Below are 21547 nucleotides of genomic sequence, written 5' to 3'. Positions count from 1 at the left end.
AGCAGGGACCACCCATCCTTAAATATATCAGCGATACAGTGGTATCGATTAAGTCCTGATTTGATCAATGCACACATTCTTCCACGTAAGCGCGCTCACGTCAACGCCCCCTCCCCCTTTCAGCCGGTTTGCAGTCAGCCGCGCGCGGATTCAGTCAAGCTGTCCTAGCGAGAGGAGGTGTTGACCGACCGCAGCAGGTTTTCCAAAGGAAACCTGAAAATCTAAGTTCCACGGCAGAGGACAGTAACGCCGAGCAGTAATTTTTTAACCGACGGTTCAGCGGTGTTGGATTTAAGGCGACGCGGCCGAGGATATAAAGTAAACCCCGGAGGGAGAGCGTCCGAAGTGAGCCCGAGGATCACAGCTAATGCTAACCTAGTCAGCCTTGGCTAAATAATTACACGGAAGCTGGTGTAATTTTTAATTGTCGCTTGCTTTGGCGTAGCCTGTGTGGTTGTAGAGTAGATAGCGTGGGGTAATTTGTTAAGTTATGTGTTCGATTTAATTATATTATCGAGGTGTTTTTGCTTTTACATGTTAGGCCACACGCGACTGGTGTTCACCTAGCAAGATTAGCCACAATAGCCGGGGAGGTTACACCGGCTCTACGCTTCTTAGGGCAGCTGATAACTGCTAAAGATAGTTCGCTTTCAAAGCTACTTCACATCAGGAGGTATCGGTGTTTTTAAGTGAGCTTACACTTGATACTGTCTAAGCCTTGTGCTTCGCAATGCTGAAACAACAGCAACCCGGATCCGGCGGGAGAAAGGCGTCTAACGGGACATCGGGCCCTGCCGGTATGTCTTCTCCAGTCAGCGGGATCAACAACGCCAACAGGGCACCGGCTGGAAGGTAAGGGGGCTGGGATTTTTCTTTCAGGACAGTCCGGGGATTGTCCCGTGACTCAAAGGCCTACCGGTTAAAGCGCTGTTTCCCAGTGGGCGTAACCCCAAAAATAGAGCTTACCTAGAAGCCAATGGGATTCACTCTTCTTAGATTGGCATCATATGTGGACCAATCAGCACGCTCGAATCCAACCTCAACCGAATCAGCGAAGTGGCGAAAGCTAGGAGTAGCAAATCAGCATAGAGGTGATACAAAGTTTATTTGGCCTGTTTTTGGTTGAGAAGGGGCGAAAGAGAGGGGAGGGAGAAACTGTTTACATGTATAACCTCACGTCCCAAATGCTTAATAAAAACGCCTGATACAATGGCTGTGTTAACATTACACAGTTGTTATGACCAGTACGAGGTCGCGTGTGCTGCTGATTTGTGAGATGAGCGCGTTTACTTAAGTCTTGTTAGCTCCGTCTTTGTTTTGTAACCGAGCATGTAGCAAGCATTGATACGAGCCACAGTGGCCATTCATGGTGGAGTTACGTTTAGCATGCAGATTGGTCTACATCACCCTTTCATGGCTTTTCCAGTCGTATATCAAACGTCTTTGGGCAGAAATGTGTTTTTAATTTTCGATTTAGACTTCCTGTTTTCTATCTTAAGGACGCATATAAAAAAAATGTTCAAACTAAACTGACATACGTTATTTATGTCTAATTATATTTTATTTATGTCAGCAGTTATTATAGGGCAAATTGGATTACGAATATTACAGAGAAACCAATCAATACCCTTTCAACAAGCAGGCAGTGAGAGTTGGGAGAAACATCCCTTTAAACAGAAGGAAACCTACAGAAACTTGCATAGCCAGGCCCCGGGGAGGGTCGACCATCTGCTTCAACTGGTTGGGGTGAGGGGAAAAGGGAGAGGGCAGGGGAATCAACAAACAGTGTGGTAATAAACACTGGGGAGAAACTTGAAGCTCTAGAGCCAGACATACCTGCAGTGAGGTGAAGGGGGATGGGACAGATGGAGGGGGGGAGGTAAAAAATCTGTAAACAAATATTATTTCTTTAAACAATATCTATGTTCAGATGCCAGTGTTTTTCCTTTAAGTCACTCAGTTAGAGTGCGTGGATTGAGAATAAATTAACTGTGGAGCTTTTCTGGTGAGCAGGAGTGACATAAGAACTTGTCCTGCCACTCTGAGTAACTTTGTCTGCTTCTCGAATAACCAATTTTTCTAGTGTGTGATGTGGACTGTGACACTGACTCCTCAGACTTAAACAAGTTCTTCTCCTTCTGAACAGTGAAACGTTTCTGTTTTGTTTTTCAGGAATCGATCTTCTGCAAAGCCATCATTCCAGTCATCTCCTGTAAGTATCCCGATCCACAAAACTGCAAATACACACTACATTTTTAAAATATTCTTGGGAGGGAAAATATGTGGCGATACTGGGTAAATTTTTATAATAATTAATAAATTTTACTCATTTAGAAGCATCGTTGGTGTAAAACCCATTTTATAGGTCAATGTATTAAGCCCTTTGCCTGTGGAGTCAGATATGAGTATGACCTGTGTTTGATAAAGTCCTCCTCTGTAAAAGGGCCATTGAAAGGTTTATCTACAGCTGCTCTTCACTCAGCTGTGGCTGATTGCATTAGCTGGTCTTTACTATACCCGATCCTATCCACAAAGTTACTCTGTTATGACCAGTCATCAGATTGGGGTTAAAACTGCGTGTGCGGTTATGTGATTGTACACAAGACTGTGGAGGTTGGTTAATATCTGATATGGCAGATTTAAAGGATCAAAAGTGAAAGTAAAGGTAGTTGAGTAAGAGTGAAATTAAAGAGTCAAGCTGTCCAGTCAGCGCGAGAACACACCAAGGACAGATTTAATTTTTTGAAAAACGTAACCAGGAAACAAGTCATTGTTTAGACACTGGCAGCTTTTAAAAGTGGAAAGATATTGAAATCAATATAAACGTTGGCGTTTTTGAGGCATTTGAAGAGGTTTTACCCTTGCCTCGTGGATTGTTCGTCGTGTAAAGTAGCCGAGGTGGCCAGATGTTGAGTTGCGGTTCGACACTAACTTTAAATCCAGTGACACGTCTTGAGTAATTTATGATTTCTTCTCTCCACCACGTGTAAAAACAAAAAGTCTGTTATATGGCATGGGACGTCACCTTTAGCGTAACCTGTGCAGAAAGATTTTTACCTTACCTGCTCTGGACTAATTGCAGGATTTACACACGGTCATAGTCAGAAGACTGTTTAAGCTGATGATGTAACAGGCATAGCTGCCGGGTCGGACTTAAAAAGCCAAGTTATGACGGATCAACTTAAGACCAGGAATAAGCACTTCTTGGTGCGAAGGGCCTCTGAGGGTTAATGGTTAACTCTGTTCTAGTTTGTCAGAGTCAGCCCGCGTTAATTTAAATATATTGCGTCTTTGTAAAGCTTTGTTTTGAAAATCCTTGTTTCCCCATGTGTAGGTGTTTGAGGGTGTCTATAACAATGCCAGAATGCTTCATTTCCTCACAGCTGTTGTGGTGAGTCATTTGGCTGGTTGTTGTCTTCTTCAGACCATGTTATTATTATTATTATTATTATTATTATTATTATTTATTTTGTAAACAATAGCCTTAGAGGTAAACTTACCTACTGTAAAGGCACTCTTTATTTCATGGTGGGATCTGTACACTGGTTAAATTTGTTTCACTTTTTTTTTTTTTTTTTTTTAACGGGAATATGCAGTTTTTCCACAAATAATATAGCAGTTATTGATTTAATACTGATATAAACACTTCTCTGGTTAGCTATAGTTTTTAAAGACTGTCTTGTCTCTCTCAGGGATCCACATGTGACATAAAAGTGAAGAATGGCAGTGCATTTGAGGGCATATTTAAGACTCTCAGTTCTAAGGTAAGAAGCTCAGGTCACACAGGCATGCACATCAGTTTGCCGCCTTATTCGGGCAGTGCAAATAATCCTGTCAGAGTGATGGTCATCTTTTCTGTGGTTGTTTAATACTTGCTGAGCGCTGAGTGCTTTCTCAATGTCCTTAGTGCGAGTTGGCTGTGGATGCTGTACACAAACGCAATGAGGAGGAGGGCTCAACATCAGCTCCGCCACGGAGGGAGGACATCACCGACACCATGATCTTCAGCCCCTCAGACCTGGTCACGATGATCTGCAGAGACGTCGACCTCAATTACGCCACCAGAGGTATGAAAACGCACGTGTGCCGAGGGTCAAGTCAGGGCAGGCTCTGGGTTTCTGCAATCTGGTTAAAAGAATGTAAACGTGGCGCTTCTTCATTCAGTGTGGATGGCTGCAGATGTAATGGGGAAACTATTTCAGATTTATCCACCTTGTTTTGACGTCTTCTTGCGTTTGATTTTTCAGACACCTTCACAGACACAGCCATCAGCTCCAGCCGCATCAATGGAGAACATAAAGAGAAGGTTTTGCAGAGATGGGACGGAGGTGACAGCAACGGAGAGAGTTACGATTTGGAAACTGATACAGTAAGTTTCATACACTCTGTCAAGTTTCTGTGTATACAGACTGTTACTTATTGTTAACTCTTGCGCTGATTCCTTTACTACCCCATTAATCTCCCTTTTTTTTGTCTCTTCAGTCTAACGGCTGGGATGCCAACGAGATGTTTCGTTACAATGAAGTCAAATATGGTGTCACATCAACGTATGATTCCAGCCTCTCAATGTACACGTAAGTTACTGCAGCAGTTTGTAAAATACGCCAAAAACATTCCCTTAACTAGTCAGTAAGGTTATAAGTATCAGTATTTTTACTGTAGGACACACATCTGACACAAACATGCAGATTAAGTCAGTTTTTATTTCTCCCACCGCCCAGTGTACCGCTGGAGAGGGGCAACTCTGAGAACTATCGGCAGAGGGAGGCACGCGCTGCCCGCCTGGCCCAAGAGATTGAGTCGAGCCCCCAGTACCGCAGTCGCGTCAACCTGGAAAATGATGAGGGCAGAACCGATGAGGACAAGTTCAGCGCTGTGGCGCGGGATGGCAACGATCGAGAGAGGGGCCGTGAGAGCCCACGTGACAAAGAGCGGGAAAGGGGTAGAGACAGTCCAGGAGCCAGCAACAGGTGAGAGGAGGTTTATTCTGAAATGCTTGTCAGGAACACAGATATAAGGGTTGTACTTATTTGAGGTGTTCACCCACTTTTTTCCCCCCTTTTTTTGTGGGGGGTTCCAACTTAAAGCTAAAGAGTAAAGTTTGAAACGCGTTTGCTCCCCTCTTTTCTCCACCAGGGAGGGCAAGTACATTCCATTACCTCAGCGTCAAAGAGAGATGAACCGGGAACGAGCTGAGAGAGGCTCTGGTGGGCCTCCATCTCACAATCGCCTGAGTGGAGGTTACCGCTCCAACCCTCCATCCTCCTCGTCCCCAAAACCACCCCTGCCCTCTGCAGCTGGGCCCCAGCCCGGTGTTACCCCCTCGGAGAGAAGCAGCCCTCTGTCGGGTCGTGTCGGTGCCTACGCCCCTCACCACCCACAGGGAAACGCCAGCCCGAGTCCAGGCTCCGGCCCAGCCAGCCCCTACACGCCTGCTTCACCTGGCGGCCCATCATCCAGTTCAGCTTCCGCTTCAACTGCCCCGTCCCCAGCCAGCCCGCCCGCTCCACACGGACACACGGTTCCTCATTCCCACTCACTCCCGCACTCGCTGTCCGACGCTAGCAGACCAGTTAATGGAGGTGAGTGTGTGAACTTTTATCAGGATCGACTTCACAGCTGTAGCATCTATGCCTGTCGCTAAAGCAGATGTTTCTGTGCTTTCAGTTGCTGCAAGGACCTCTCCTAAAGCCCAAAGACCTCCACAGTCAAGCCGGACAAGCCGCACTCAGAACTCTCACGCTCAGTCCACAGGTACAGTGACGTTCTGGTCACCTCCCATGTTAATTATGAAATTCAATCAAACTGACTTCACTTTCAATTTTCTTACAGCTACTCGTTCCCCTAAATCAGGCTCTTCCCAGGACACACCTTACTTGGACACATCTTCTGTCTCGCTGCCTGCTCAGAAGACATCAGGCCCCGCCCCTCTCTTCCCTGTAGATGGTACAGTCTCTCCTAATGTTTGTGTTCATAGAACAATTTTAAAACGAAAGTTAAAGCATGAGGCTCTTAACAGTATGCATCAGCTTGGAATTAGAAATTCTGCAACTAACTGGATTATTGTGCTGTTTTCATAGTGAATGAGATCCTCGGTGCAGCTGCAAAGGAACGCTCCGGCGAGAGCCCGAGCACAACAGAGGAAAGCAAGACGAGTAAAGGTATTTAAGTTTGGTGCTGGCTAAACGCTGGAAGTGAGCTTTTTGCCTAGTTGTGCACCCTTTGTGTTGTTGTTTGAAGTTCTCAAAACTCTTTTCTCTTCCACCAGCGCCGTCGGTTCAGCAGAGGTCCCACATTGAGGAGCTGCGGAAATTTGGCAAAGAGTTCAGGGTAAGAGTGTTTCAGCGATGTGTGAAATGAGAAAATCCGTCACCAATCACAAGGCTGCGTGCTGACATCAGTGATGTCAGACCTCCAGCCAACATCACTCCCATCTTAATCATGTTGTGATGATCAACTTTAGCAGATGACGCTCAATGCTAGTCATCCATCTCGGTCTTTACAGTGTCACTGACCAGTAAAAGCTTTTATTCAATTGAACTGCCACAGTAACAAAGTAAAAATGAACAATGATCAGTATAAAATTATTTTACAACATTGGTGTCAGCCCAGCAATTCACAGGCAGTACATGTCTAAAATAAAAGGCACATAAGATTACAATACTCGATTGTTATTAAATGTGACTGAGCTGAAAGTTAATTATGACATCAGGCTGCTGCAAAGCCTCAGATTAATCTGTTATGACTCTGTTTCTGTGCATTGTTGGATTGGACTCAAGATTCTTGTGTTTCACGGTCTCCTCTTCCACCTTTTCTTAGCAACAGTACTCCTCATTTGGATACTATTATGACCTATTATAGCGGGATTGCTAATCAACACGTTTTATATTCTTGTGAACTTAAATTAAACCTCAGTAGTTATAATAGGCTCCTCAGTTGTGAGGCTTTGCTGTCATGTCTGATAGTAAATTAATTATTTGATTTGTTGGATGAAACAAACAATTTTGCTTTTACAGACCAACTGCTTATCCCTCGACTCCTTTTTATCTTCCAGCTCCCACCCAGCGGAGCTAACTCCAGCTCTCCCAGTTCTCCTGCAGCAGGGACGACCCCTCCTGCTGTAAGCGAGGTCAGCCAGCCCAGCGCAGCCAACCCCGCGCCATCAGACGCTCATCCTCCATCAGAGTCTAAACCTCAGCCTGCAGCTCCCAGTCCTTCCCAGACCCAGCCTTTGCCAGCCGTCTCCGAGGACCCCTCCAAGGACACTGCAGCTACACTGGGCACCACAACAGCTGCCGCCACGGCACCCCTCTCAGACAGGCAGTCCCCAGCCACGCCTCAGCCTGCCAGGACCCCAGGAAGTGAGGAGGTCAGGTCCGAGGCAGCGGAGAGGACAGAAGGCGTAGCAGAGTGAGTTTAAATAAAAGGACTAAAGATTTCTGACTGTGAACTGTGTGATTTATTTTTTTTAAACTCAGTTTATTGCACTCATCATAATTTATAACAACTATTTTCTCTTTTGCAGCCAAGTAAAGAAATCAACCTTAAACCCAAATGCTAAAGAGTTCAATCCTATCAAACCTCAGATGCCTATGGTAAGACACTTGAATCTGTTAAGTCATTAAAGCTTAAAAAACACACACAGAAATTAAGATATTATTTCATATATTGAATCTATATTTATTTACCCGTGATGTGTTTCTGACAGACGAAGCCCAACACTGCGCCCACCCCACCTCGGCCAACTCCTCAGAGCCCCGTGGTGCTGCAGCATCCAGGAGGACAGGGGCCGCTCTACAACCCCCAACCCTACCTCTCCTCCTACATCTCACAGATCCACTCTGTGCCGGTACGCAAGCCAAAAATAAATAAACATGGTCACTTAAGGCGTCTTTCTCTAAATGTCGTGCTTAACACCTTCTACAAATATCTTGCTGGCATTTGAAACATGCCAATAAAATGCTAAATATTCACGTGGAACTGCAATCGGATACTGTTTGCAGTTTTTCTTTTCACATTAAAGCCACAGTTCTTGTGCTCACCTGTTGATCTTTTTGTCTTTCAGCCCCCACAAATGTATCAGTACACCATGTCTACAGTGGGCCAGGGAAAATACCCCAGAGCAAAAGGTAAATGCAGCGTGTGCTTTTTATATTGTTTCCCACATATTTAAAATGAATTTCCTGTCAGCTCTTGTCACAGGCTTGACTTTCGGCTCCAGAGAAAGTGCTGACTGTTACCTCAATGTTAACCTTGAGTTGTGATCTGCTGTGAAACACAGAGCCGTCATGCTTTAAACTTGCAGAAACGCTTAAATGCTTAAATCAGAGACGACTGAACTCTGGAATCTGCAGTGAGGAACGGGAAAGATGGTGTTTTTGTCCTACATGTTTCTGTTCTCTTGATGATTGGCTCCTCTCATTAGGCTCGGTTGTGGCTCAGCGCTCTGACCATGGTTCTTCAGCACCCCCCATGCTGCAAGCTGCATCAGCTGCTGGGGCCCCGCTGGTAGCGTCCCCTTACCCTCAGTCCTACCTTCAGTACAACCCTCAGCAGTATGGCCAGCAGCAGGTCATCCAGGCCATGACACCCTACCCTGGACAGGTAGCACGTCTGCCCTCCAAACACATTCTGTAGTCGGGGTTTTACATTATTTCTCATTCAGCAGAATAACACCTTTTACCTTTCTTTTCTCCATCCTCAAAAGCCCATGTACTCAATGCTGCAAGGTGGAGCCAGGATGATAGGTCAAGGTGGGGGTCCCCACCCACAAGCCCTCGGTCCACCAGGAGGGCCCCAGTTCTCTGCACAGGGAGATGGACCTCAAGGCCCACAGCAGGGCATCTACGGTGAGTGGAGATGGATGTGAACGAGAAAATATCCAAGTGACGCGAATCGATTGATTTGTAGATACAGAGTCGACCCTGACGTGAATTCTCTTCCTCTGTAGCTCCACAGTCATTCTCCCATCACACAGGCGCAGTTCATCAGCCTCAGCCCTCCAGTACACCAACAGGCAATCAGCCCCCACCCCAGCACACTGCACCTAGCCCTGGACAGGTAGGACGCCCCCGAAAAGGAGAAGGGACCGTCCACCTGGTCTGTGCAGTGTGGGCTGATCATTGCTGCTTTATGTCAACAGCTTCGACACACCTTACATTTTCAGACTGGATTGTGTGAAATATGTTCAGAATTCATTCCAATCAATCATCCAGGTCATCGTTGTCTAAGGCGCTTGGGAAGAAAAGCGTCTGGACTTCTTTAAGTTGCCGTGAACAACCATCTTTGAACAGAGTCTGCCATCTATAATCCAGTTTTGGATAATAGATGGCAGACACCTTAGCGCCCACTCACATCCTGGGCCATTTGATCACATGATAGGGTGGGGCTAGGTTTCACAGTGAGCTCATCCAAAACCTTGGCTGATTGTGACCTACACCGTTTTTCACACCTTGGCTCGTGTGATTAGTTAGAGGATCAATAGGGGATCCATTGTCCCTCTTGGGGGGGGACACTCCCACAGGGGTTAAATCTGGGACTCTCCATCATTTGACCCTAAAACTGCAGAAGCTTCTCAGATGAGAGGTAAACGTCTTCAAGCAACTTACAGAAGTCCAGATGCTTTTTCTTTTTAAGCTCCTTAGACTATGAATTCTGAAATTAAGCAGCTTGCACTATCAGGTTGATTTTTGGTGATCTATTTAGATATGTTGACTTAATAATAATAATAATAATAATAATAATAATAAGCTGAAAAGCATAGCACTTGTTCTAATCTCACTTTTGGAAAAGGCACATGTGCACCTTTTCCTTCTCTACAGCTTTATTTTTATGGCCCTTTATGAATTTTCACACCTTGATGTGCTTTTCAGAACGCCCAGTCGGGCCCACAGCCCCAGTCCTTGTACCACTCAGGCCCCTTGTCGGCACCCACCCCACCCAACATGCCGCCTGGCCACACGTCTCCACAGGGTTCTTACTCCATTCCGGGGTACAGCATCCATGGTCACCAGGGCATCCCACCCACCTACCCCCTTGGACAGATAGCACAGGTATGTGCTCCATTTTCCTGTTCTCCCCCTTTTCTCAGCAGGTGGTGTTTTAACTTCTGATCTAAACCGTGTCAACTGATCTTGTTGTCCCCCAGGCTCATGTTCAAGGAGCCATTTCGGGTCCCCACCATTCGGGGAGCCATGGTCAGCCCCAAATAGTAATGTTGCAGCCTCAGCAGGGCCCTGGTGCAGTGCCCCAGCACCCCCAACATGGACCTCAGCAAGGAGCACACCAACACTTCTACATCCAGCAAGGTATCACACAACCTCTCCCTCAGATTTCCCTTTTTTATGGGTCAAACAAAGGGGTCGTTTGAAGCGCGGGCTTTACAGGCTCTGTTTTATTTTTGTTTACCTCCCACAGCGATGCAGGTCCAGACACACCCCGCTTCCTTCCATCCGCCTGGAAACTAAAGCCTCTCTGCAACCTCCCAGATTGTTCTCCCCCTCTCCCAATCCCCGTCTGCTGGATGAGAGGCCCAGAGTGAACGCGACTCATTTAAAACAAAGAAACTGACAGGATCACACGGAGCAGAGAAGAAATCAGAAACCTCGCAGCACCTTACGCTTCTTCAGTACAAACCTCGGTGTCCGTGCGGCACTAGGAGGAGCTTTTTAATGCTAACGATGAAGGTGACAGAGGACGGCAGCAGCGCCTGACCCCTGGTGCTGTCCCGCTCTTCTCCCCGACTTTTTTTTATTTACCCTATTCAGAGACACGAGGCACCTTACTGGGAGGACCAGGCGCGGAGGGAAAACAGCAGCAGACTCTTTATCTTCCAGAATTGTTTTTTAGCCTTGTACTACGACACAAATGAGAAACGGACTGTCGCAGGATTCTCATGAATACAGGAAAGGAGGGATTTGAAGACATGATGAGGACTTTTAGCAAATTTTTTTTAAACTCTATCCAGTAGTTACAAACATCCCCTTTCCCCTTCTTTTTCCCTTGTAGGAAAATCTAATTAAAAAAACAAAAAAATGGACAAGACAAAAAAAATTTAAAAATAAACAATGACCAAAAAATAAAGTTTTCAACTCAACTACAAAGCGTTTAATTTATTGTATTGTTAATTATGTTTTTGTCTGGAGGATTACAGTTTGCCTTCTCACTTCAGGAGTTAACGACCATGAGGCACACCAATTTATTTTTCATTATCCTTTAGCAAAAGCACATTTAATTTGAGGCTGGAGCGTTTGTCATTATGTCAGGTTGAACAAAACAAAGCAAATTACCTCCCAGAGGATGCTGCTCATTCATTTCATATTCTCATTAGCTTGGATTCGTTCTGCTCACAGGAGCAAATATGTTGATTTAAAACGGTCACTAGGGGGACCCCTGCTTATACGCTAGCCTCCGTGCCAACATCACGAGGCACTCTGTCCTTGTTCTGGCAGAAAGGACTCTTTAGGTTAGTAGGACACTCTGCTTCTGCTTCCCCTTTAGGCGACTATGACAACATACTGTGGCTCAGTGACAGCTCTCTAAATCAATGTACTACTGAGCACACCAGCTAGCTCTACTTCAGTGTGTCAGTGCGCGTGGCCCAGTTTCCCCCTCACCGCAGCGGGCCGGGACACGCTCTGTCAGCACGGCGGGGTTGCAGCGACCTTCCTCAGTGTGACAGCGCGTAGAGCTGCTCGGCGCTGCGCTCCAGTCGCTCCCGGTACTCCAGGTTGGCGTAGTTGCCTTCGGGGACCCCCTGCAATCCGTAGAGGAGACCCCAACAGCAGCACGCAATCACCGCGGTGCTGTCGCTGTCACCTGGACAAGAGAGATGAGAGCAGAGTGAGCAGTTAGTGTGCGTGATAATGCATCACTGACATTTATCATTTATCTTTGTGGCCATCTTAAAAGTGACTAATGATTTTTTTTTTTTAAAAATATTATTATTATAAATAATAACCATCCATCTATCACTAGACTGGCTTCTTTGATGGGGATTAATATTGTTGCCTCAGAGACAGAAGGTCCCAAGTTCAAACCCACCATTTGGCCGAAAAAGAAAACAGAGTGAGGTTGGGTTAATTGGTGATCCTGTCCAGGGTGTACTTCTGGTTTGTTTTTTCTCTTACTAAACAAAGACATCAGATTTTTTTTTCATTCACACAGTTTGTCTCACACCTTGTTGCATAATTATTGAGAAGTCAAACAACTGGCAGCTTAATCTTCATGCCTTACTTTATCAGCTGACATCAAGCTGTCCGTTTAATGTCTGATTTACTTCTTAAGTCTCGTTCCATGTTCACAAAGTTGCTACTTTCCTTAAAACAGGGACCAGTATTGGGTGCAATTGCAGTACAATTGTTTCTAATGTAACACATTTGCATTCCTGAGTTCAGAAATCACATTAGTTTCTAATTATCTGCACTTTGAGACAGAAACTGCTTAAGCAACAACCAGTCGAACTCAGTTTACATGGGAGAGAAATTTCCAGGGAATTTACAAGATTTCTTTGAAGTTGTACGAAAGGTTACATTGTTCCTTCAGCTGCTCTCTTTAGGGGTCACCACAGCTGATCAGCACCCTTCTGTTACACCAACCCTCTGCAGGTCCTCCTCCACTACTTCCATGAACCCTGAGGTCTGCCTCCTTTCCTCTGCCTGGCAGCTACAAATACAATGTCTTTTATCCACTTTCTGTCAGCTCAGCCACAATTCCCTCAATTTGTCTCCATCATGTCTCCTCGTCTTCTTTCTCTGTCAGTGGATACACCAAATACCTTCTTCATAGTTCCCTGTAGTTACATTATTTAGCAATTAGGTGAAAATGCATCTCAAGTGGTGCTGTTAGTTTAATAACTTACGTTGTACAGGGATTTAATAATCCATTGCTTGAAAAAAACAACAACACCTTTTTCTGACTGACTGTGTGTAAATGTTTGAGAGGAATGCTGGCTAATATATAAACATGATGGTTACCAGAGTCACTATCAAACTAAACCAAAGATTGTCAAAAAGAAAAAGCAGACTTCAAACTAAAGCTGAGTTTGTGTTAATATAATTAAACACATATTTTAGGTAAAGGTTTTACATTTAGTACAAGACTTCACTCACAGCTTATACTACATTGCACCAGTGAGACCTCTGACCTCCATGGAAGGCGGCCCTGCTCATCAGCTCTTCCCAGTCTGAACCTGCGCCCAGCAAGGCGTCCAGCGCTATCATTGGAGCATCATGGCCACTGCGTCCGGCCCAACCTGACAAGCTGAAGCTCTTATAGGCTTCGTCTCTTTCAGCAGGGCCGTAAGAGGCAGGCCAAATCACAGGGCCCACACCGTGAGCGAGGCCCCTCAGATCCAAGTACCTGCAGACAGGAAAGGGGGGTTCACAGCATCTACACGGTCTACCTGTGTCATTCTCTCTCTGTTAAAATGAAAAAAATAAAACAATGCAGTCATGTCATGACTGTTTCTACAAAAAGGTCTGTTTTTTATTACCTTTGGACAAAATCAAAATATATTTCTGTGTCCAGTAGCTACTCCTACCATTTAATCACTCGCTTACTTTTAGGGTCATTCCATCTCAAATCATCAAAATGACTCAATCATTTTTGATTTGCCAGATTTAAAATGTGAACATACGTAATAATAATCGCAGTGAATTTCTTTAGCTTCATATATGTAATATAAAAATAAAATATCAAAACATGTCTGATAATTGGCTAGTTTAAATATTCAAAAAATAACGCCGTCCTCTAAAGTCCCATATTTGAGCACACTTTTAAAATAACATTGCAAAATTCAACTAGCGATAATTTCTTAATATATAAATATATATATTAAAGAATACTTTAATATGAAAATGTTTGTCACAAAATGTGTTAGTCATTAAAAAATGATTTTTAGACAGCTAATCCAAATATTGTGGCGTTTCCAGATGGTACTCTGAACATCAGTGTAGCATTTTCATATATATTGCAATAATTGCAGGATTCACTCTGGGGTTTCTCGGTTATAATTAGACCATCTGGAAACATTTTGCTTTTGTTGTACAACTTATCAGTTTTTCTGTTCGGTATGAAAGTTGAAGGAAAATTGAGTTTTCTTACTTTTTGTGATTAAGAATTTCATGTTAAAAAGTATTCTGCATGTTTTAATTTGCATTTGTCATCAGTTTTCTTTTGCAATGTGATTTATTAGTGTATGCTCAAATATTGGACTTTACAGGATGGCTGTACCTCCAGTGTAATCACTATTTAGCCAACCAAGTCCGTAAGTTTATTTCCCAAAATAACAAACTCTTCCTTTATATCACATGATCTCATTCAAGCATATATTACATCAAGTTACCAGAAATATAAAAGGCACTTAAATGTTTTTCTCCCAATTTCGCACATTTACCTGAATATAGTGTTTTGCACTTACATTGATCTTTGTCAGAGGATGTAGTACTGCAGGATAAAAATGACATTTGTTCTGCTTAAGTAAACCTGACCGGTGACATTTTAGTACAATTTCATGTCACCGTCTGTTAACCTTGACGCTGAAATAGGTTAATAGAACTTGCTGATGCTGGAAACTTTAATCTGAATTCAACATGACAGCCTAACAAGGCTCAATTTCAGCTGCCCATACCATTGCCACTTGTCACAGAAGTAGCCCCAGTCTCTCTCGGTCTCCTCCACGGCATAGCCTCGACCTTCAACGAAGTTCTTTGCTATTGGGCAGGCCTCGTTTATCAGGCCCAGACCCCAAGTTGTGATTGGCCTGCGCTGGATGGCGTATGAAGTGAAAAGGGCTGACGCGACGGCTCCCAGGAAGCCCGTGGGGTGAGGATGGGTCATTCTGCCTGTCTCGACAGCAACCGCCACCAATGACAACAGCTGGTCGGGCTTTGGATACCTGATGGGGATGAAATATTAAAGACCTTATCAGTATTTATTAAGGAAGATAATATCTATCACCTGAAATATTCAGGTTTTCTCATTGACATGCACAGAACTTCTGAGCATCATCATTCTGAGTTAGTATGGTGCAGATAAATACTTCTGGAAAAAACATGTTTTTTCCATAAAGAAGCTGTTATTCTTCCAATAACTGAATTATCAGTATTTGTTGAGAGCTAAAAAAAAAACTAGTAAATTATTTGTTGTTAAAATGCTAATAGTAGATATTTTTCACTTTTTCTGTGTTTTTATATAATTAAAAAGAAAAACTCAGCATATCTGGCACTGTATTACTACCAGACACTGTCAAAGAGTCAAAATCAGCATTATAGTCAAAAGCTCGTTTTTTTTTTTGGTTTTTTTTAATGCAGTCTACCTTAACAGATGAACTTCAATCACTCATTTTAGACACTAAGAACTATTTCAATGGAGTGAACTGCAGATCACCTTCCTAATATTAAATAACAGTTTTATTTTAGTAGATTTGTCTCAACTGCATTAACTCTCATGACTGATTTTTGTTTCTTGCCCCCGGGGGTATCCTGAAAGAGAGATCTTAAACTTAAAATAAGTAAAGTATACATATATTAAATATTGCTCCTTGTTTCTACTACATGTAGATGAGCAGAATAACGTGAGATCACCTGTGTGACCTCCTCTTCTATGCAGGAGACAAAAACCCCACAAAGAAGTCAAAAACTCCACAGGAAACCTTCACCTTTGAAAGTCATGTGAGTTGCATAAGAAGGGCAACACTTTGTACCTCAAAAACAGGTAAACAGAGTCCAAGAGAAAAATATTACTCTCAGCCAATGTGGACTATTATAACTGATGACTTGGACCTGGATCTGGGATCATTATTGTCTTTGGGTGGTTGTAACGTTGAGGATATTAAACTTATTTCTTGTATAATGTGAAACACAAATAAAAATGGATTTACCTTTTACATTATAATACTAGACTTTTGTGCTCTGTAAAATAATTTAGGATCAAAAATAAAACTAGAAACACAGAAATAATTCTGTCCTCATCTGTATTGCATTTAGCACAAAGATGGTTCTCAGTTTAGATGTTGGTTAGTTTGCTGATTATCTTTCTAACAGAATTAAAATAGTCTCCAAAAGACTTCAGGTCAAGTCCATTTGCCATTTGTACAGGTGTTCCACAAGGATCTATTCTTGGAGCTCTTTTATTTGCCCTTTACACAAATAATACTCTCTGCCACCCAAAACTGTAATGTCAATTTTTATGCAGATGACACCACTATATATGCCACAGTCTCTTCCTTTGCATTAAAAATCTACAGTTCGCTATTGATACATTTCAAAATTCTCTTATTAAACATAAGCTTGTTTTAGAATTAGATAAAAACAAGAGTATGGGATGGTACAGTCCACATTCAAACTCTTCTTAGTCTTTAAACTGTTAATTACTTTGCATACTTAGGACCCTGGTTGGATGCTAGACTCGCTTTAAAGAAAAATGTGGAACACCTGTTAAGAAAATTAAAGACAAAGATGAGCTTTTTATAGAGAAACAAATCTGGTTTCTTAACTATTTTATCTGCACTTATACAATTACGTATTAATTATACACAATTATGGTGATATTGTGGTGATATTGTGGTGATATTGTTAATATATACACTCATATATGTTATCATGGGTCATTCTTTTCTTAGTCAAAATTGTATCTTTTATGAAAAAAGTGGCACGGATTGAAATATGTTGCTGTTGATAAATAGAACAAGTTTTAAAAAAAAAAAGAAAAAAAATACAATTTCTGCTTTGATTGGAATATTTTAATGGTTTTATACATGATCTCCAACTACACTGCATGAGCTTTTCTTCATTTATGAGCATGCACAATGTATCCTTGTCTTATGTTCAACTAGCGTGCATGTTTCTGTGCATTTTTTATATGTGGGTTTTGTACACAACTCTCACTCGAATAAGAGTTCTAAATAGGACTACCTAATTAACCTAATGTAATTAAAAATTTAAATAAAAAAATAATAATAATTTGGAACGCCTTTCACTCACTTTTCTATTAAAAAACTGTTCTGAGAACACAGCAAAACACTCTCTCAGAAAAAGCACGACTCAGACTCAGTTCATGATTAAGATGTGCTGCATCTGCTCAAGACAGCCATATTTCAGAATTACTGCCAATTAAAAAGTAATAACCAAACCCACTGCGGACTCAGGGAAAGAACAAACAACATGAAGATTGAAAAGTAAGAGCTTTTTACCTCAGGCCAATGCACATGGACCTCATGGCTGCTCCACAGCCTGTCCCGTCAGGGTTATATGCCACTCTGTATCCCCCTTCCTCCCCAGGCTTTAGCTGGGAAACCCCTAAAAGAACAAAGCTTTAGCTCTATATCGCCTCCATAAACAGATGTTAAATGACTTCAAAATGATGTTTTACCCAGAATGCTCGAAGGCCCTGGTTTCCTGCCCTCCATGTCCTTCATGGCTTCCACATAACGAGCAGCCACCTCATGCATGAGCTCCTCCCCAGTCTTTCCTGTTAGGATGACACACATTGTTCAAACTGCAGACTTTAAAGAGGTAACTGATCTGTTAACAGGACTGCCTGGTTTGCCGTATCCCACTAAAGGTCAAGTTGAATTTCTGCCTCTTTTTCCCCCACTTGGGTAGCACCTAATAGAGCGCTAAATCAAGGCAAGGCTGGAAATTAGATTTGACCTTTTTTTGTGGAGCTCTTGAAGAGGCGTGAACAGCGGCTGTAAGGTCAATCCAATCAGCTCCTCGATCAGAGGAAAAACCAAGTAGAACAAAATGTTTTAATGTGGCTTAACTCGCCTGTTGCTAGTCCTTCAGCTGTAGCCAGATGCAGAACTGTGTCGTCACTCACAGGCCAGTCAGGGAGCTCAGCCTTGATGTTCTTTAGGCCACCAAGTTCCTGAAGCTCCTGCATGGACAGAGAGGATGATGATGAACACTCCTTTCTTAAGAACTCCCTTCTAAGTCATCATCAATAAAAACTACATGTAACTCATAAAATAGATGATACCTTCATCTTTATGCATAAGAAAAAATAGGAACCCTGGATGGAAATGCTTTGCTGGTCCAGTACTGACCTGGTGAATAGCTGGTCCTGATTCATTGTATTCCCACAGCTGGTTCCTGTAGCCCAAGGCATCACCAACTCCACTCAGCAACATGGCTGCCTTGTAGAGCTCAAGTGTAGCAGACCTGCTGGGGCTGAAAAGATCACAGTTAGCCTGCTGAACTTTGCAAAGATCACTTAAAATGCACTAAAGGCCACAGACGGACAAACCGATCAGCTCATAGTGCTTTTAACTTTACGTTAAATAAAGAAAACTCATTGGAGAAGTCAATGAGCTAAAGTCTTGATTTAGCTCAGTCATAGATTGGCCTCCCCAGCAGCTGGATCTCAACATTACTTTAGAGGGATTATCTTGACAGAGAACAAAAACAAAAGGCAGCTAACATGAAAAAAAAAAAACAGAACTTCAAATGTCCTTTAAGAAGCCCGGAGAGTTCAGGCTGTGTTGAAGTATAAATTTAGTCATAGCAAATATTGACTTACAACATGGTTGGAATTGTACCAACTCTGTTTCTGTCTTATACACTGCACTCTATTGAAGTTTACACATTTTTTTCAACAAATCTCCCATTTTTCTAGCAAAATATAAAGAAAAGTAATTGCACAGTAATTTACGTTTACTTTTTAAAAAGCAATATTCACAGATAACATTTAACCCTTAAATAATAGCTCTGAATTAAAAATGTGCTTTATAGGAGAAATGCGCTGTTGTGTCAAAGCAGTCATTCTTCTAAGTTACTATGAGGCTAATTTACAGTTACTTGACATAAGTATAGTACTAGCCTATAGTGCTGTTAGTAAACATACTCTGTAACTATAAATATCCAAATATGTTAACGTGCATTGTACATTCAGCGTAAATCGCAAAAACTGTGTCTCTAGAAGTCATGATATGTCTCATATAAACAATATCACGTGTGAAGAGAGTTGATCTAACAGGACAGGTCAATCACAGAGAAACCTGATTCAAACTAAGTAACGCAGGACGTCCTCCCTCCGTGCAGCTGCAGCCTCACCGCTCCATTGCAGCGTGTCGTTCCCACAAACGATCCTCAGGAGGCGGTTACACGCGTCCAGTTAACACCGCGGCTGCACACGGGCCCTGCTTGGTTGTTGCAAGCAGTAGCTCAGACTCCTAGCTCAAAAAAATGCGTTCATTTAGAAAAGTTATGGTAACAACTACTTTTCAAACCACAGCCAACAGCCGGACTCGCGTGAAAACGTGCGGGCTAAAAAAGGACACAGAGACGAACCAAGTTTAGCTCTCCAGCTGGCAAGATGGGGACAAATGTTTAACAGCACGATCTCTGACGAGTTCCCAAGCACCGACCACACACACACACACACATCATTTCTGTGTGTGGGAATCTGAAGGTGATGGATTTTTATGGTCAGTAAATGTCAGGGGGATTTTTTTCTGGACAAAACCTGACTGTTTGGTATTTTCTTCATACAGACATTTCTCCTTGATCAAGTTTCTTCCTTGTCCATTCTTCACATTTGCACCAAAGTGGTGCTTGCATAACCTTACTGACAACCAGACACCACCATCAGCTCCACCTAAGCATAGGAATAAGTGTAATATGTAGAAGTGGATTGATCCAAATACTGAGAGTATTTATACCAGTGCTGGTATAGGAATTAGATCAATACTAGCCCAATAGCATCGATACTTTGCTTCTATATAGTGCTTTTCTACTTTCCTGGAGCACTTAAAGCACTTTATACAACATACCCCATCACCCATTGCTTTCTACCCATCATTCACACACATTCATACCCTGATGGATGCATTAGAGAGCAACTTGGAGTTAGTATCTTGCCCAAGGACATTTTGGATGTCATGATCGAACCACCGACCTTTTGATCAGTAGGTGACCCACTCCACGTCCTCCACTGCCACCCCAATGTCTGAACCACGACTGTCTCGTCTATTTTATTTATAGCATATACAGCACATTTAATCTACAGAAGCTGACCCAAGGTGCTTTAGAGAGACGCACATTTACATTTCAGATCTCCAAAATAAGCGAGATGCACTATACATGATAAACTGAAAGGTGTGTTATGTCATGTTAATTATTGTGGAAACTAAAAATCACAGTCACATCACAGTGGTCATTCAAATGTGCTCAGAATTAGGCAAAGTGATGACGATTCACCTCATAAATCACGACACGCTGCTATCCCCCACATAAGCTGCTTTTATAGGTTAAAAGTATCAATATTGGTATCAGCGATACTGGCCCTGTATTTACTTGGTGTCGGATCAATACCAAAATTTGCAATATTGCACAGCACTAGATGGGTGGCCTGATGTGAGCAGATGTTTGTAGCATCTCTGTCCTGTGAGCTGCATCAGAAAATCAGTTTGTATCCAGCTTTGTGACATTAACTGATCTCACAGAGAATCAGAAACTGCTTTTAAAACAAAATGCTTCAAGACACTTCATCACTTCACTGAAGATAAACAGCACACATAAACTGTGGAAACAAAGAAAAGAGTTCCTGAATATGTATTACAAGAACAATAAAAGTTTGGCAAGCAGAGCATGCCAGATGATGATCTTGGCAGTTCAGATGAAGGATCACACACACACACACACACATAATATATGAAAACCTTTAAACGATAAGCATTTCACATCTTGAACTACACAAGTCTGAAGGATTTCTTTTTTCAATTATAAAGTCCCATTAAAGGAACTTGAAACTCACGAAGCAGTCCTAAGAAACAAGACAGGCAGTGTCTGTAAGTGCTCGTCACCAGACAAAAGACTCACATATCAATGAAAGGCTGAATATTTAATGTCATTTTTTATATTCAAGTATATTTGGGACGGGAAGGAAATAAAGATGAGGGAGAGGAACACAGCTCCCCGAAATATCACTTCAAAACATAAGTCTGTGAAACATATGTACACACAGATTTCAGGTCAATGTATTACACAAAACACTAAAAATCAAGGGAACCAGTCCCAGACACAGTACATGATGCATAAAGGTTAAGGGACAACACACACAGTTACAGGCCAGCTACACTGCAGTGATGACCTTATAGCATCTTAAGCAAATCAGAATCAATTTTAAGAAATAGAAAAAGAAATCCAGCAAAGACTTGACACCAAACCTGAGACATGCATCTGAAACTTTATTTGATTCATGTAGAGTTTCATGAAGTCTAATCAGAAATGGTCTCAGTGGAAGGGTTGTTGTCAAGAAGCCCTTCCTAAGGAAGAGAAACAAAGAAAAAAGGTTGAGGTTTGTCAAAGTACACAAGAACTGGACTGAAAGTCCGTGGCAACAGGTCTGATGGAAATGTGAAACTGCTGGTTCGCATCATCGTCAGTATGTACAGAGGATATTAGGAGACAGAAATAACAGCAAGTGACTACAGCTAAACACATTTAAGGCTCTGTCAGGATTTTTCTCTTCAAAGAAATGACTCCACAATTCTCCTTCGGGGTTCAGAAAAGCATTACATCACATTATAATCAATTCTATGCTCTTA

At 42.6% G+C, this 21547-nt stretch overlaps 2 protein-coding genes across 6 annotated transcripts; one reads left to right on the top strand and one right to left on the bottom strand.

The window, feature by feature from the left end:
* The first annotated feature begins 106 nt into the window (after positions 1 to 106).
* Positions 107 to 11095, top strand: LOC120714888 (ataxin-2-like protein). 2 transcript variants are annotated; one of them, XM_040001462.1, is made up of 24 exons: positions 107 to 345; positions 746 to 852; positions 2173 to 2212; positions 3335 to 3391; positions 3693 to 3764; positions 3908 to 4067; positions 4248 to 4369; positions 4483 to 4574; positions 4722 to 4970; positions 5137 to 5582; positions 5668 to 5754; positions 5833 to 5946; positions 6081 to 6161; positions 6269 to 6330; positions 7055 to 7410; positions 7526 to 7595; positions 7709 to 7849; positions 8066 to 8129; positions 8426 to 8604; positions 8708 to 8849; positions 8951 to 9060; positions 9873 to 10052; positions 10148 to 10307; positions 10417 to 11095. In XM_040001462.1, exons 2-24 carry the CDS (start codon positions 800 to 802, stop codon positions 10464 to 10466), a joined length of 3087 nt encoding a protein of 1028 aa, XP_039857396.1. In that variant the 5' UTR covers positions 107 to 345; positions 746 to 799; the 3' UTR covers positions 10467 to 11095. The 2 variants fall into 2 exon arrangements, with proteins under 2 accessions (XP_039857396.1, XP_039857395.1); XM_040001461.1 differs by having other exon boundaries at positions 107 to 852.
* Positions 11092 to 19615, bottom strand: adprh (ADP-ribosylarginine hydrolase). Of its 4 annotated transcripts, XM_040001471.1 has the most exons (9): positions 19290 to 19614; positions 19053 to 19171; positions 18047 to 18170; positions 17769 to 17877; positions 17371 to 17469; positions 17192 to 17297; positions 14630 to 14896; positions 13145 to 13359; positions 11092 to 11817 (listed from the first exon to the last, which is right to left on the bottom strand). In XM_040001471.1, the coding sequence occupies exons 2-9, from the start codon at positions 19058 to 19060 to the stop codon at positions 11669 to 11671; spliced, it is 1077 nt and encodes a 358-aa protein (XP_039857405.1). In that variant the 5' UTR covers positions 19061 to 19171; positions 19290 to 19614; the 3' UTR covers positions 11092 to 11668. The 4 variants fall into 4 exon arrangements, with proteins under 4 accessions (XP_039857405.1, XP_039857406.1, XP_039857404.1 ...); XM_040001472.1 differs by having other exon boundaries at positions 18998 to 19615; XM_040001470.1 differs by having other exon boundaries at positions 19053 to 19613.
* Positions 19616 to 21547: the final 1932 nt, after the last annotated feature.

The sequence above is a fragment of the Simochromis diagramma genome, unplaced genomic scaffold, assembly GCF_900408965.1.
Source record: "Simochromis diagramma unplaced genomic scaffold, fSimDia1.1 OVJJ01000421.1, whole genome shotgun sequence".
In the NCBI taxonomy this organism is placed as follows: domain Eukaryota; kingdom Metazoa; phylum Chordata; class Actinopteri; order Cichliformes; family Cichlidae; genus Simochromis; species Simochromis diagramma.
Note: the sequence above shows the minus strand (reverse complement) of the source record. Positions and strands in the feature narration are given on the sequence as shown.